This window comes from Melospiza melodia, chromosome 30 (assembly GCF_035770615.1).
Source record: "Melospiza melodia melodia isolate bMelMel2 chromosome 30, bMelMel2.pri, whole genome shotgun sequence".
Lineage (NCBI taxonomy): Eukaryota > Metazoa > Chordata > Aves > Passeriformes > Passerellidae > Melospiza > Melospiza melodia.
In genome coordinates, this window is record NC_086223.1 from 3418378 (window position 1) to 3434970 (window position 16593).

A 16593-nucleotide genomic window follows, 5' to 3' on the forward strand; every position below is an offset into this window, starting at 1 on the left:
ACCTTCTTCTCCATGGGTTTGGGTGGTATTTTGTAATTGGACAGGAAAATCCACATTGCAGACTTTGAGTGATCAGTTATTGGGTTAAAAGGGAAAATAATTTAGGTGTCATTTCTTAATTGGATAGTTTAGTCTGAAAAGGCCTTGTAACAAGAGATTGTTGGCCATTTTGTGTTTTGCTAATGAAACCTGCAGAACTCATGTTGCGAGGTTGTTGCGTTGATAAGAAACAATAAACACCTGAGTTTGAACATGAATTATCATCTCAAGTGCCTTCAATCCAGACCCAGAGAAACCAATAACCCCCAGCAGCAAAGGCCTCAGCTGTGTCTGCCCTGCTCAGCAGCAACACAAACATCTCTGTAAGATCATCACTGAGCTCAGCACAAACCCAAAATGGGAATAAAGTTAACCCCACTGAGCCCAAAGCAGTGCTCTGCTCTGAGGAGGAACCAGAGCCACCAGGAGTTAATTGGCATCTCCTGCTCAGCCTGAATCCACTGCTGCTGCTTTCTGAACTCCAGAAGAGTTCAGAAACTCTTGAAACACTGTCCTGAAACACTGGCATTGAACCCTGCAATTCAGGCACAGCTAAAGCAGCTCCTGAAATTCCTCAGTCATTCCAGCTCCTGAAATTCCTCAGTCATTCCAGCTCCTGAAATTCCTCAGTCATTCCATCTCCTGAAATTCCTCAGTCATTCCATCTCCTGACATTCCTCAGTCATTCCAGCTCCTGAAATTCCTCAGTCATTCCAGGTCCTGACATTGCCTCAGTCCTTCCATCTCCTGAAATTCCTCAGTCATTCCAGCTCCTGAAATTGCCTCAGTCATTCCATCTCCTGAAATTTCTCAGTCATTTAATCTCCTGAAATTCCTCAGTCATTCCATCTCCTGAAATTCCTCAGTCATTTCACCTCCTGAAATTCCTCAGTCATTCCAGCTCCTGAAATTCCTCAGTCATTTCATCTCCTGAAATTCCTCAGTCATTCCAGCTCCTGAAATTGCCTCAGTCATTCCATCTCCTGAAATTTCTCAGTCATTTAATCTCCTGAAATTCCTCAGTCATTCCAGCTCCTGAAATTCCTCAGTCATTCCAGCTCCTGAAATTCCTCAGTCATTTCATCTCCTGAAATTCCTCAGTCATTCCAGCTCCAGGTGCTTCCCTACCCACCCCTGGGCCTGAGGGTTGTGCTCAGCATCCCAGCCCAAAGCTGTGCAGGTGCAATTCCAGCTTCTCTGTGCACAAACTTCACACACTGCCCAGGAATTCTGGTTTTGACCTGATCAAAATTCTGAATTTTGACATGATCAGAATTCTGTTTTGACATGAACTTTGCTTCTCAAACAGTTGTTTGTTTTTTTGTTTTTGTTTTTTTTTTTTTTTTCCATGCTGCAGCCTTTCCTAATCAACTTCCAGTTGCCTCAGAAGAATTCTGCAATGTCACAGAGTGAATAAAGTCTGAATGCTGTGGTGTCATCTCCCGCAAGAAGCCAAAATAAATGGATTCTTATTATTTTCCACCTCACACTGCTAAGTCATTCTGGTGGCTTGTCTTTTCCAGTGGTAAGAATTCCCTGGATTCACACCCCAGCACAGTGCAGGAGCCAGGGATGGCTCTCCAGGGAGGAAGAGCAAGCCTACAGCTCCATCTGGTGAGTCAGCCAGCCAGCAGCACCAGCCTACAGGAGCTACAATTAAAACACACAACCAACACTTCGTTATTTCCAGGATTTATTTGCAGAATAAATTAATAAATAACTACAACTAATTCTCACCAGCAAATCCTTAAAAGACACCCCTCAGGCTTGTTCTATTTCTAGTTTTGCTCTTTGGTGAAGCCCAGAAAATAATTTTAGGAGAAACTTCTGTGCTAAACTAAGACAGATTCCACTAGATAATCTCTGTGCTAAAAACATCATAGTAAACTAGCAGAACTAATATAAAAAATAAAATTAGGTAAAAAATTCTGCTTCTGGCATCAGAGTGTTGCTGTTTGCGACACACAGTTCTTTCCAAATGTACCTCCCTCAATTAGCATTCTTGTAAGGAAGATCTCACAGCAAAGGGCAGGTTCTCAGCAATTTCAGAGGAATAAAAAGCTCTATTTTTTCCAATACATTCTCGATTTCATATTACAAGGAAAGAAAGCTCTCATTCCCATGTTTTATGTATCTTTCCTTCTACAATCAGGAAGAGAAATTTGGTATACAGCATATCACTGCGGGTCACAGACATACAAGACCTTCCTGGCCAGCTAAAATGGGGAGAGGAATTTGCAGCATGACTGTACTTGGAGAGCAAGACTCAGAGGAAGGCTATGATCCATTAATGGAGCACTGCTCTGACATTTCAACTATTTTTAGCCTGCTCTAAAAGCAGAAATGGTTTTGTTGCTGAGTTGCCTATCAGTGATTTTAAATATGATACACAGTCTCAATTTTAAAACCAATTTATAACATTGTTTTACTTATGTCTCTCCACTCTCATACTGCAAAACATTTGCTAAATCAGTTTTGTTATACTGAGACAAATGGGCCAGAGTTTCCATAAGAGTGACCAGTGTCCCAAGAAGTAAAAATTATCTTGAATATAAGAACACATTCCCCTGTTTTGATTTTCAATATTTCTTGTTAGTGACAACTACAGAAATATCACCATAAAGTAAACAGACTCAATTTTAATAAACCATTCTGGTTTATTAAAGGTCAACAAAGATCTAATGCCTAATGGTTTCTTAGCTCTTTAATAGACTGGAATTTTGATTTCCAAGTAACAGGTGAAAGATAAAGTGCATCCAGTGTGAACTTCCCTTTTTCTTCCTTATAGTGCAAATAGGTGTTAAGAATACATGGTGTGAGACAATAAAAAAAAAAAAATCTATGTTTAAAGTATTTTTAAAGGGTAATTTATAAATTAAACTGCAGTATGAAAAGTCAGCCTTGTAGAAAAGGTAAGGCCAGTATTCCTGTTTCTAAAGCCACTACTCCTACTTCACACAATATGAAATTAGTAACTAGGAATTTTGAGGAAGCAATTAATCTACTCCTGATTAAGTGGATCAATGGGAGAAAGCAAACAGGTGTGTAATTAGGTAGTGGAATTGATTACTACTTATTAGTACTGAACCATCCTGGTTCAAAGCCAGCAGTGCATACTGACTGACAGTGGAGATGTGACAGGAACACCATGCAGAGTGTCCCTCCACTGTCACCTGAAGGACACAACAGAGAAAAGGCTCCTTGATGTGGCAGCTCCATCCTGTGGAAGGAAAAACAGGAAGAGTGGAGCTAAAGCAGAATAATCTGCTCTGGAATTTAACTTCAAGAACTTTACCTTGCTGTACAGAGCCCCCACTGCCTCTCCCACACCTCAAACCACACAACCCCAAAATCAGCAGTAAAACAATGCATGCATGTCCTTTGTGATTTCTGATTGTAAACCAATGCATGCATGGCCTTTGTGATTTCTGATTCTAAACAATTTCTCATTGTAAACCAATGCATGCATGGTTTGTGATTGCTGATTACTGACCTGAGTAGACAAAATTTCATCTGGGATCACATGTGCTACTATTGAAGTGTTTCTCTTTAAAACAGTGTTAAGATTTTTCATTCTAGAACTCCATTAAAGCACAGGTGAGAATGGAGCAGTCACCCTGGTTTCTGATGGTTTAACCAACAATTCCAGTTTGCAGTGGGAGATCACTGGCATGAATACAGTGCTGTAAATCACAGGTACACATTTACCACTAAGTCAGGCACAGTGCAAACAAAGCTCCCTCTCCCAACACTCATTTCATCTGTAGTAAACAGAATCGAGTCATCATTTATTTGAATACAATGTAAATATTTCCTATACAGTGTGGTACATTACAATGCTCATTTTTATTTCATGATACCATGCAAGCAATCCAAGAAGTCAAGAGTGTTCTTGTGCAAACTGCTTTGTAAGGAAGGAATCTGCACGTGAGGTCATTCCATTCTGTTACTGAACAGTGATAGTAAAGAAGAGATAAAGACACTGTAATTCCATACAAGCTTTGAAAGGCATTATATTAGGATACTTATATTATATATCCACCACAAACACTTCTAAATATTAATATTATTTCTTCCTTGTTCAAGTTCTTCCCTCAGCATTTGTAATTGACGTTTTTTCTACTATGATCTTGAAATAAAAGAGCATTTAATAACAGACTATTTCATGTCCATTGTAACAGAAAAGATAAAAAACTATTCTTGGAGACACAGTGTACATCAAGCATGGGTTCTGAATGGCTTTACTCTCACACTGTGTATAGCATAAATCCACACAAAACACTGCATGCACTTTCTTTTCCAAGTGAATGCATCTGTGCATTTGTACATTTGCTTCCCATTCCCTGAAGTTCCTACATTCAAACCTTAGGCACCTGTGTGCATGAAAAAGAAGCTTTAGAAATTACAGTGCTCCTATTAAGAGTGAGTGAAGGGATGTGTTGGGGCTTTTGGGAGCTGGTGCTCTGGTTGAAAATATAGGGATAAAATGTTTCTAAAATCATGGGATATTCAGGGGAAATGGAAAGAAAGGTTGGGCCTGGGAAAACGTTAGGCTTTAATGGATCATGCAAAACTGCACCTGTATAATAATTTAATGACTGTGATAAAAGATATGATTGTTATATGATAAATGACATAATTGTTAAATGTGATGATTGTTTGGTAATTGGATAGAATTGTTTAATCGTAACAAGAATCATGAGAAACTGTGTTAGGGGGGTTTGATGAAAATTACTGAAATCCATGCTTGGATGAAATCAATGTAATGGATTTTTGGATTGGGAGTGGCACTGGGGACATTGGGACAGTCCCAGTCCAGAGTCCCCAAGGCCTTGTCCTCAGCACCAGCTCCATGCAGGATGCCAGGGACCCAACCACCAGCTCCAGTTTGCACTGGGAACAGGGAAATGGGGACACTGGGGACACTGGGAGTGGCACTGGGGACACTGGAAGTGGCACTGGGACAGTCCCAGTCCAGTGTCCCCCAAGGGCTCATCAAATTACAAGAATCCATGCTTGGATGAAATCAATGTATACAATAGAACAATGTAAGTTTAATAATTAATATGGAGTTATATAATAAGGGTATAAAACTGTGTTCATCCTGAACCCATGTCAGAGTCAGATTTGGGTCTGTGCCCCTGACACCCAGAGCTCTTAAATAAAAGCAGCTGCATATAATCAATCTGTGATTATGTGCTCCTGAACTGGTGAGACAACTAAAGACAAAGCTTAAACAAATCACATTCAATGTCAACGCAAACCACATATGCTATGGAGCCCGCAGGGGCTCTGAAATGTGTGTGAAGACAGCTGAGTTACCCCTCTACAAACATCCCTTGATGGCAACAGCTCCAAACAGCGACACAATTTTGTCCCATCTCGAAAACATCACAGAGTTCCAGACAGACATTTTCACTAGACAAGCAGCAATTCCAGCCGGGCGGTTGAAATTCGCGTCTCTAAAGCGCCTAACCCATCCTCTAAAGCTCCGAGAAACCGAAAGCAGAACCAGCGCAGCGCTGTGCTCTAGGGCTTGACCTTGCCCTCCTTGAGCAGGCGCTCGTTGAGCTGGCAGAGCTGCCGGAGGAAGCCGTCGTTGGGGCCGATCTCGCGCTGCTGGCGCACGGCGCAGAGCGCGCTGCGCACGTCCATGCCGCGCCGCAGCATCAGGTAGGCGATGACCAGCGTGGGCGAGCGGCTGTAGCCCTCGCGGCAGTGCACCAGCACCTGGCCTGCAGGGAGACAGCCACAGCTCAGGGTTAGGCTGCAAAGCAACGGGACATGTAATAATAGGTGATGCGTGTTGGGAAGGATGAAAGTTTGCCAAGCGTCAGCCGGTAGAGGATGGGACTCTTTGAGCCCCACGTTGGGCGCCAAGTGTGTCTGTAAGAGCCAAAATGAGGGATGTGGGACTCCAGGCAGCTCTCCAAAATGCAGCTTATTCCATCCAAGAGGTTACAGCGGGCCAGGGTCACACACTTTATTGGAATAAGGCTCCCAATATTCCCAGTTAGATTGTGCCTGGGCCGGTCTGACCCTCGCTGCTGGGCCAAAGGCAGCACCTGCGGTGTATCACCCCAGAGATACCTTGGCTTGCTGGTGGTTGCAGCTGGGCACTGAACAAGTCCAGGCTCGTTAGGAACCCCGTTTACCTCAGGAGGAATGGCTTCAGGCGATGGTGAAGAGAAAAAGGAGAGGATTCTGCTGGAGGGTTTAATGTCCAGAGGTTTATTCCATGGTTACAGAGGTCTGAACGTGAGCAACTGCTCCAACAGAATCTGGCAGCATTGGTCTGATCACCTTTTTAAGCTCAGGTACAGGGGGAGGGGAGGGACAGGTGAGCACCAACCAGGTGAGAGGGGCAGGGTCTCAGGGGAAGATGACACCCAGACAGGCCAATGACCTCTGGGCATAGGGGCATCCTTTGAACTTGACCAACCACACAAGGCCTTGCTGGAATGTTCAGCCTGATTGACAGGACTCACTCAGCATGGGGGCAAGGGGGAAGGGAGAGAGGTATAGGCACACCTGGGGGAATGACCTGGAAGGCCAAAATGGGACATTACAGCACACCACAACACATTTCAATGTCAAACAAAACTAATAATTTGCAGTAGCCAGTTAATCTTAAAACTGACTCCAACATCACCCAGCTCCAAGGCTCCTCCTTGTTTACCACATTAAAAAAACAGTGGTAGGTGTGGTAAACAACTGCTCAGACTGAAATGGAACTGCTGCAAATCCAGACTGACTCTGAATTTACTGACCCTGAAACTTTTGAGATTAAACTGAGCAGGTACAGTCATGGCACAGCAAACCCTTCTCTCCTCTTGCAGCCTGTTTCAGCGAGTCACAGTGCTAACTGCAAGAGTTGCATTTAATTTTTAGAATTTTTCATACTCCACCAAACTGGATGAAGAATTTATTTCCATCTGTCAAAACCCACATCACAGCTCCAGAACCCCTTTGCCCATTTCAGAGAAAGAACTTCTAGAATTGTGGGAGTTCTCATTCCTGCTATTCAATGCTCAGTCACGAAGCAAGAAGGAAATTAGGCATGTGCAGAAATAACTGGAATGTTGAAATAGCTAGACAACACAAACACCATCTGTCCCACTGCACTGTGTCCTAGGATTTCTGCTCTGAGGAAACACACTACAGAGAAATGTGGCAATAAACAACATTGCAAATATGACCTTCAACTTTCCTGCAATCCTAGGAAATAGAGGCAATCAACACATAAAATAATACAATGACTTAATATAAGAAAAACTGTAAGGTGACAGTCTGTATTCTTACTGTACATTTGGAAAAAAACCCCATGTAACAGGTTATGTGACTACTCTTCAGTACTTGTATTACTTATATCAATTCTGCCTTTAAATTGTAATTTCTAATGTCCTTAAACCACTTTTAACTGCTTAACTTATTTTTTAAAGAATATTTCATTAGAAGAGAAGAAGAGAAAAAGCAAAAATGTCTAAGGAAAAGTAAAAACATCTCTTGCCAGAAAGAAACTATAATAAGATGCATCAGCTGTTTCTCATTTCAAAGTCACCCCTACAGAATTCCCTTTGCCAGGTACTGGAGACCTGCATGTATAAACACAAGACTAAGCTGTGCCTTCTTGTGCCTGATCCAGGGCCTTTATCTGAATTTTTCCCTTGGTTGTTCTGTGAATAGTAAGAGCAAAGAAGCATTTTAAACAGCAAATGACTAAGAAGCCTATGCAGTGCACAGAAAACATGGTAGAAAGGTATTTCAGTTTGCCTTACCATCCTTCTGGGAAAGGGCTTTGTCAATAAAATCAGCTGCCTCCTCAAAGTAGCGACTGAGGTTAAATTCCTGTGTATCATTAGCTTTAATGCCATGGTATCTGATGCCTGAGCCTTCATAGAACTCTGCATTAGTGTTCACATGCATGAATGATTTCCCCTCTGCTGCATTCAGAACATGGGTTATCCCCAGATGCTGCAGCCTCGTTATGTTCTTGGCTATGAACCTGCATGACAAAAAGTGTCAAGAAAATGATTAGAATTTGGTGAATCATCTCAGTATTTAGGTATTGAGAACCAAACCCTTGGATTTTTCTGCTAATAGATGCCAAATGTGCCCAGAAAGTGAATTAGCTACAGGTTATAAATTCACAAAAATATTCAGAGCCATGGTTCCCTTATTTGAGCATGAGAGAATGCTGATTTCTTGTCTGACACTGAGGAATGCACACATGAAAGTGAATCTGCATCTGTTAGATCCTACTGTGGAATAAAATTCTAACTTTCTGAACAAAAAATTCTGACCAAAGTAGGAAAATACTGGAGATGATAACACATTAACTTCTAAGGTTAACAGTTATCCACATAAAATGATTTAAAAACCAGTTAAACAACCCTGCTCAGTAACACAAGTGACCATGCACCAACCTCAGCTTGTGCCCTGGGATGCAATCTACAGTAAGAGGAGCTAACCATAAAGGAATATCAGGAGAGCATTGACTCCTTTTTGCCATAATCCCACTACTTTTCATTCTGAGTCTGATGATTTCCTTATGTCACTTGCAATATTTGCCTCACTTTCCTGGGAAATAAAAAAAACCCACATGTTTTATCACTCTGTGTGGTCTCCTAGTAAAATCTAAGCCCCACTGGCCAACATCAGCAGAATGTGAGAGATCCTTTAGCTGAAGGATAACTCAGTTCCTGCACACTGTGTGAAAGGAAGTAGCCTAGACAGATTGTTTTTAAAAGCAGCTTTCAGTATGTGTTTAACTAGATATGGAAACAAATATTTTTTTAAAACTCCCCACAGCTCAACTCATACAAGAGGTCTTAATATTAAGCTGAGCTCCAGATAAGCATTTGTGCAGTATCATCCTGGACAAGTTTCTGTGAGATGGCAATGCATCTAGGGCTTTTGGCTGGACACTTAGGTAACCTAAAAAAATAAACATCCAAATTAGTCAGTTTACATCTATATGAATCTCTGAGTCCATTCACTCACAATTTTGATCTAATTCAAGGCCATGAACATCTTGAGAATTTCTTTCTTCCTGATGATTGCACACCCCTTAAATTCTAGTGAAAGCAGATGAAGATTTATGCATGACTGAAGCTTCTACATTTTCCGCTGTCTGTGCCAAGCAACTATGGCAATGAACCAAATATTTGTAAGACTTCATTACCCAAACAAATGCTGACAGATTTTCCATCTGGCAGGACATCATCTGTGCCAGGGGAGAAGTTTCAGTGTCTGGAGAATTCTGCTTTCAACACAAAAATCCTACAGAGCAAGGCCAAACCAAAAAGTGTTAATTCAGTGGTGAGTTCCTATGCTTAGTAGGGTGAGAACATGGTTTAATTAACATTATATAGATCAGCATATATCGGAGTGTTCAGCATCAACAGGAACTCCCATCCTGAAATAATGGTTGAATGTGGCAACAGATTGTTATTTTTAAATTATTTACTGCACAAATCAGCTTGCAAGCTATGACTTCCTTTTTTTCCCCAGGAAAAAACTACTACCACTATTTTATAACTACTACAAATATGAAGGAGATGGTGGCTGTCAGACATCAGGCTGTTTACTGGATGATTTCAGTCCCCTTTCTAGATGTGAATGTCCTGGCAGTAACAAATATAATTTGGTTTGCCTTAGGAGTTAGTGACAATCTATGATCTTGACTTGTACTTCTTTAGAAGGTAAAAACCTAAAATAAGTACAGGGATCCAGTGTATTTAAAAAAAAAATCCCCCAATTTCACAGGGAAGAAGTGCACAGAGATGGACCAAAAAGGGAATGGAAAATCAGCAGTGTGAAAAATGTGAACTTTAGGATTAGCTTTTCTCAAATATTAAAATGAGTGTTATATGTGTTGTGTTAGAAAGTAATGCTGTATTAATTCTCTTAAGTAGTGTGTTTAACATGGTTTTAGTTTATAACAAAATGTTAAAATGGAAACTATGCTTTATAGGATACTTTTTTTCTAAAGAAAGGATTCACACTGAGATAGCAGCCACAGGACACCTGAATCTTTCAGAGAAAGAGAATTTATTGCTCCATTATCAGGAGAAACGAACTTCTTCCTGCCTCGCTCAGTCAGGACGACGCTGTCAGGATTCAGAGGAAGCAGCTGACACTGACCAGACAGAATCCTGTGTTTGAACGGAATTTATGCATCATGGATGAGGTGTATGAATATGCAACAGGCTGTTGCTTTTAAGGGTTAATCCTCGGTTAACGGGTGTCCTTTTTCGGGCTTATTTTGCCCAGAAAGAGGTACCCAGATCCTCTGTAACTCTTTGTTTCTATTGTTTCATATTATCCTAATCCAAATTGCCCAAATTTTTATTACTCTAATTATGTTACTATTTTTACGGCCATTTTATCACTATTCAACTTTTAACATTTCAAAAACAAGTGACTGGCGTTTTTTTACGAGCAGGATAGGACCGGATAACTGACACCAGGATGTGGCGTAAAAAATAAACCCCGCTGAGATCCAGCAGATCCCGTCCTGCAGCCTGACTGCCCTGGGCTCGGAGCACCGGGAGCTGCTCGGTGACGGTCACGGCCCGACTCGGCCCTGCCCGGTCTCACTACCCGCCGGGCACCGCACCTGGCCCGGCCCGAGTTCTTCACCCTCCGGGCACTGCACCCGGCCCAGCCCGGCCCCTCCACACACGGCACCCGGCCCAGCCCAGCCCGGCCTCACTGCCCGCCGGGCACCGCACCCGGCCCGGCCCTGCCCTGCCCCTCTTCCCGCCGGGCACCGCACCCGGCCCGGCCCTGCCCTGCCCCTCTTCCCGCCGGGCACCGCACCCGGCCCGGCCCTGCCCTGCCCCTCTTCCCGCCGGGCACCGCACTCGGCCCGGCCCGGCCCGGCCTCTCCACACACCGCACCCGGCCCGGCCCTGCCCTGCCCCTCTTCCCGCCGGGCACCGCACCCGGCCCGGCCCTGCCCTGCCCCTCTTCCCGCCGGGCACCGCACTCGGCCCGGCCTCTCCACACACCGCACCCGGCCCGGCCCCTCCGCACACCCCACCCAGCCCAGCCTGGCCCGGCCCGGCCCCTCCGTCCCCCGTGCCCGCCCAGGCCGGGCCTGCCCCGCGCCCCCGCTCCGGCGCACTCACGCGTTCCCCACGTGGATGCGCGGCACCACCTCGTTGCTGTGCGCGCTGGGCAGGCTGTAGCAGCCGCTCCCGTTAGACAGGAGCTCGTTCAGCTCCTCCACGGAGAGCTGGAAATCGCCCATGGCCGAGCCCTTGGCGCTGCGGCTCCAGCCCGGCCCGCTCCCGCCCCGCCCGGCCCCGGCCGCCGCCTCCGAGGCGGGGCCGCACCGCCGGGAGCAGCGGGGGCCGCTCGGGGAGCGCAGCGGCGGTGCCTGGCCCGGAGCGCTGCGGGATGGAGCCCGCAGGCCTCACCCTGAAGCTGCTGCTGCTCGGGGACAGCGGCGTGGGCAAGTCCAGGTGCTGGAGCGGCCCGCGGGGGAGCCCCGAGCGCAGCCCCGCGCTGAGGCCGCGCTCTCTGTCCCCACAGCCTCCTGCGGAGGTTCACGGACGGCGCCTTCGAGCCGCGCCTCACACCCACCGTCGGTGAGCCCGGGGTCCGCCCGCCCGGGGCTGGGCTCGTTCCCGCTTGGGCTCCTTCTTGCTGGGCTCGTTCCTGCTTGGGCTCCTTCTTGCTGGGCTCGTTCCTGCTTGGGCTCCTCCTTAGTGGACTCGTTCCTGTTGGGCTCCTTTCTTCTTGCTGGGCTCCTTCTTGCTGGGCTCCTTCTTGCTGGGCTTCTTCGTTTTGGGGTTCGGAGCCAGGATCGTGCAGATGTGAGGGCTGCCAGGGTGTTCGGGTGCCGAACTTTTTCAGCAGTTCCTTCTGACGAGCCTCCCTTTCTAACTCTCAGGTATTGATTTTAAAGTGAAGAAAATGCTGGTGGACGGCCGTGCAGTGCAGCTGGCCCTATGGGTATGTTTTGTTCCAGACAGATGGGGGTGTGTTGGGTTTTGAGAGGTGTGCAAGCTTCAAGAGCTCGTTTTTGTGGTTTCCTCGTTTCCTTCCTGCTCCTCCTCTCTCTTTGCTGAAGTCTTCCTCACGCTGAGATTTCATGAGTGTCGTGATGGTACAGCGGGAGCTGCAGACAAACAGAACCGCTTCTAGTCTTCCTTAGTCAAGGTTTGGGACTTCCTTCCATTTCATGTCTTCCTTACTGCTCAGGAGTTAAAATTTTAAATTTGCTTATCTTGTTTAGTTTAAAATACCCTTTTTTTGTTGTTATAAATGTATTTGATGTTTTGTGTTTGGGGTTATTTCCCCCCTCCTTCTGCAGGATACAGCAGGACAGGAGCGTTTCAGAACAGTGACTCCCAGTTACTACAGAGGAGCTCAAGGGGTTGTTTTAGGTATGAAATAAATGGAAGAAAAGCATGATTACAGAAATTGTGGGCTTTATTTCTCCTAAATGTGCATGTCCTTGCAGAAGGAAGTTATCCAAGATAATCAGAGGAATAATTATGGCTCAAACACTGGGTATGCAAAACCGCAGGCAGGAAATATTGCTGCTTCAATTTATTGCTTAAATTAAAAAGACAGAGATGTCATGGTGCTGGCTGTTGAGTGGATGAATTATTAGCTTTGTAGCTATCACATGGGTGATTTTCTGGTAATAAGGCTAATCAGGGGTTATGTTGTGTTCTTTTCCCCATGATTTTGCTTTTTTCTCCCACCAGAAACTATTGATGTGATTGTTGTGGTTGTGGTAAGACTTGAGGTTTGTACACAAAGCCCTTTCTGTGTGGCAACAGCAATTAGAAAACAAAGGGGTTCTTCCTTTCAGGATTTGTGAAGACTAACCTTAACTTTGCTGTACAAAATATTCTTTCTGTGATTTTTAAACTTTAGTGATTTATGTAAATGCAGTTATTAAGTTACCAGTACCCAAAAGTGGCTTTGAACTCAGTCCATGTTTTACCAGCAGCGTGTGCATGTACTTATACATAAAATTAGCTGACAAAATACCTATTTAAAAATATTCTCTGTGGCCTAATTCAGCACCACCAACAGATAGAGTATTTCTGTTGGGAAATCTGATTTTCCCTCCAGATGTGCTTGTGTTCTGTAATCCTGAGGGAGCACAGCCCAGTGTGTTCCAGCTGTGGGAGGAGTGTGTGGTTAATCCCTCTTTCTGTAGCTTCCTAGCACCTTTTGTTTTTTCCAGGCAGTAGTTAGGAAGTGTGGATGGACTAAATTCTGTGACAATGAAGGAAATGTTGTCCAAGGCTCTGCAGCTGTTAAACTCCTTTTCCTCTGTTCTCAGTGTATGATATTACAAGAAAAGCAACTTTCACAGGACTGGGAAGGTGGCTGAACGAGCTGGAGATGTACACCACCCCCAGCAGCACTGTGAAGATGTTGGTTGGCAATAAAACTGATAAGGTCAGTTTGGGAATGCATCCTTTTCCATTCTTCCCTGGGTTATTTATTCATCAGAGTGTGTAAATGTGAGGTGAGAGCTGTAAGTAACACAGCTGTTGTGTCAGGAGGTAATTCACTCTGCAGCTCAGCTGGGAAGGCTCCATTTCTGGATTATTTATTCATCAGAGGGTGTAAATGTGAGGTGAGAGCTGTAAGTAACACAGCTGTTGTGTCAGGAGGTAATTCACTCTGCAGCTCAGCTGGGAAGGCTCCATTTCTGGATTATTTATTCATCAGAGTGTGTAAATGTGAGGTGAGTGCTGTAACACAGCCAGCCTGGCAGTGAGCTACAGAGTGGGAGACTCCAGTTGATTATTACATATCACAGACATTTTTCCTTTCAACAAAACTTCATTTTTGAAGTTTAGTTCTCATTTCAGTGCTGCTTTTCTGGGTACTTTTTGCAAGTGGCAAGTGTAGCTTCTTTCAGTTGTGTTCTTCATCTGTCTCTGCAGCCTGAGCGTGAAGTGGAGAGAAAAGAAGGGCTCCAGCTTGCCAGGAAACACTCACTGCTTTTTATAGGTATGAACCTCTGGGACAAAAACTTCCACATTCAAATGCTTATTTTGGTATTGCCAAGCATGAATGTACAATTGTTTTTCAGCTTGATGGGTTGTTAAACCTTTTTTTAAAATACCTAATTAATATGAGTTCCTTTTGCTGTAATTCCTGTGCAGGGATGTAGGTTTCAGATTCTGCATTGACCAGAAGCATTTTTCTCTGAAACAGAGAATTTACAGAGATTTTTTTTACAGAAACAGAGATTTACTGCATATACTGTACAGGCATAAATTTCATATTCTTTTGAAACTAGCAGGATTTTTCAATTCAGAGCCCAGAAGACTGAAATTTTCCTCCTTACTGATGTCTGCAAGGACCTTGGCTGATCTTTCATTTCCAAGTTTCTGTTGCAGCTACATAAAAGACAATATTCTTGGAGCAACAATAAAATGTACAATGTGAAGATATAAAGGTGGGAGTTTCTAAAGAGGAAGTTTCTTGAAAAGATTTCTAGGAGAAATTAAAACACATAGGGAACAACAGGCAATTACCTCTGTATTCTTTCTCAGCTTGGTTGTGGAATAATTATCTTCTAGATTTACTGTCACAGCCTGAGAAGAATTTCTTTTTTTTTTCCATTATGGAGAAAGTGGGCAACTGTGGATTTCTTTTTGGTGGAAAAATGTGATACTTCAGACTGGGTTGTATTTCTGTTTATCCTATATAAGTGTACATTTAAGAGAAAGGAGAAGAGATTCACTAATTAAAAAACTCCCATCTTCTCTCTGGTCCCAAAATACATTTTTCTAAGTGGAATATACTCCCTGCAAATACGATAAAATATTTTTTCCCCTTTTCTCCAGAGACCAGTGCCAAGACACAGGATGGAGTGCACCATGCCTTTGAGGAGCTGGTCATAAAGATCCTGCAGACTCCAGATCTTTGGGATAAGGGCACAGGGAAAAAGGGAATCCAGCTCATGGAATCTTCAGCACAGCAGCATAAAGGGTTATGTGGTGCCTACTGTGCACTTATTTAAATGTACAGCTGGCTGTTCTGCCTGACTGGAGGAAAAAAAAAAAGGTGTGGGGATGGGATTCCAAGCACCAATCTGTGCCATCGGTTGTGCAGATGCAAACCACAAACTCATTAGCAAAATACATTTTTATTCATTAACAAAATACAGTTTCCCCTTCCCTTTTGCACAACTGCTGCCTGCAGGTATTTTTCTGGTAGCTCTCAGATTTTTCACTATTAAATCATAGTGCTGCTTAGAGAATTGTGCTTTTGCTGTATTCAACATGGACTTTTGCTGGAATTCTTGCCTCAGCATAAATTAATTGGTATTCAATTCTGGAATATTATTGAGAAGATTCTCTTCCCTTGGATGGCATGGGAGGCTTTGAGGCACCCAAGTCACTTTCATGTAGTTACTCAGCAGGAGTTTGATCAGTGGACAGAGTTTCCTGATTTTGGATGGTTTTAAAAAGTCAAAATTGCTACATGTGCCCAGACAGTAAGCTGAGTTACTGGTTAATTTTGGGGCTGTATGAAGAGGATGTGAATTTTAATACTTGTCAGGAAAAGTGCAGGACACTGGTGATTGCTGTTCTCTTTGCACTGAGGATCAGGGATTAGTTTTAGGGCTGTGATGAAGAGGATGTGTATTTTAACAGGAAAAGTGCAGGACACTGTGGTGATTGCTGTACTGAGGGTCAGGGATGAGGTGCACTCATCATTTTGGGCTGTGGTTTTGCAGTCACTGAGAGTCTCTGCAAACCCTTGTTCTCTTCCAGAAACCACAGATAAAATTGAAAATTTTATCAGAATTGATAAAAATGTTACCAGAAATTGATAAAACTCAATTTCACAGAAAATGTGCTGCTTATGGGAGACTTTGCACTTGGGTGTCTGTCACCAATCCCCCTATGAAGTTACCCTTTTGTCTTTTACATTTTTAATGGCAATATTGTATTTTTACTAACTTACATTAAAATAAATGAAAATTCCAGATGGAACTTGTGCCTTGCTTCTGTTCATGCACATTCCTACTATTAGACTATGTTAGATAATAAAGCAAACATACAGCTTTATTTACCACTAGCCATGCAAAATATTTTAAGATCTTATGATAGCAACCTTGCTTTAAATAAATTCTGACCCTTAGCTTTTTAACTTAAATCTGAATCTTCTAAATATATTCATGTCTTGCAGACACTAAAAATCAGTTTGTAACCTGAAATACACAGCTAGGTTGAGATCAGTCTGGCCATTTATTATTTTCACAAAATGATTTAGTTTAAAATGCTGTTACTGAAATAATTTTTGAAGTATTTCCTATAGATTTTCACAGGATCAAGGTATATCTGTCATGAATTGCCTCTCTAAGAATCCTTTTGTGGTAGGACATGGTTGCAGAGCTGACAGCCCACTGCATGTGGAGGAGTCCTCAGCATTTTTGAGGTCACCAGGCTGCAGCACTGACAAGTGCAGGGAAAAATTCTGTTTTTGTAGCAGTGGGAACAGAACCTCAATGCCCACGGGCAGGACCACACATGGAAGTTCTCATTTGGAGAGGATGGA

The 16593-nt window shown here is 43.6% G+C and overlaps 2 protein-coding genes across 3 annotated transcripts; one reads left to right on the plus strand and one right to left on the minus strand.

Moving 5' to 3' along the window:
• Nucleotides 1–1715: 1715 nt before the first annotated feature.
• Nucleotides 1716–11343, minus strand: DUSP3 (dual specificity phosphatase 3). 2 transcript variants are annotated; one of them, XM_063179129.1, is made up of 3 exons: nucleotides 11175–11343; nucleotides 7818–8044; nucleotides 1716–3259 (listed from the first exon to the last, which is right to left on the minus strand). In XM_063179129.1, exons 1-3 carry the CDS (start codon nucleotides 11294–11296, stop codon nucleotides 3060–3062), a joined length of 549 nt encoding a protein of 182 aa, XP_063035199.1. In that variant the 5' UTR covers nucleotides 11297–11343; the 3' UTR covers nucleotides 1716–3059. The 2 variants fall into 2 exon arrangements, with proteins under 2 accessions (XP_063035199.1, XP_063035198.1); XM_063179128.1 differs by having other exon boundaries at nucleotides 1716–5774.
• An 80-nt stretch (nucleotides 11344–11423) lies between these two features.
• LOC134431012 (ras-related protein Rab-18-B-like) lies at nucleotides 11424–16028 on the plus strand. Its single transcript, XM_063178934.1, has 7 exons — nucleotides 11424–11510; nucleotides 11581–11636; nucleotides 11942–12003; nucleotides 12365–12437; nucleotides 13352–13470; nucleotides 13965–14031; nucleotides 14874–16028. The coding sequence occupies exons 1-7, from the start codon at nucleotides 11446–11448 to the stop codon at nucleotides 15047–15049; spliced, it is 618 nt and encodes a 205-aa protein (XP_063035004.1). The 5' UTR covers nucleotides 11424–11445; the 3' UTR covers nucleotides 15050–16028.
• The last annotated feature ends 565 nt before the right edge of the window (nucleotides 16029–16593 follow it).

Excerpts from the sequence above, each read along its gene's own strand:
- DUSP3 (XM_063179128.1), bottom strand. The coding sequence starts at position 11,296 with ATGGGCGATTTCCAGCTCTCCGTGGAGGAGCTGAACGAGCTCCTGTCT. Across the intron at positions 8,045-11,174 it reads CGCATCCACGTGGGGAACGC|GTTCATAGCCAAGAACATAA; the intron begins GTGAGTGCGCCG and ends TTTGTCATGCAG. Across the intron at positions 5,775-7,817 it reads AGCCCTTTCCCAGAAGGATG|GCCAGGTGCTGGTGCACTGC; the intron begins GTAAGGCAAACT and ends GTCTCCCTGCAG.
- LOC134431012 (XM_063178934.1), top strand. The coding sequence starts at position 11,446 with ATGGAGCCCGCAGGCCTCACCCTGAAGCTGCTGCTGCTCGGGGACAGC. Across the intron at positions 12,004-12,364 it reads CAGTGCAGCTGGCCCTATGG|GATACAGCAGGACAGGAGCG; the intron begins GTATGTTTTGTT and ends CTCCTTCTGCAG. Across the intron at positions 13,471-13,964 it reads TTGGCAATAAAACTGATAAG|CCTGAGCGTGAAGTGGAGAG; the intron begins GTCAGTTTGGGA and ends CTGTCTCTGCAG.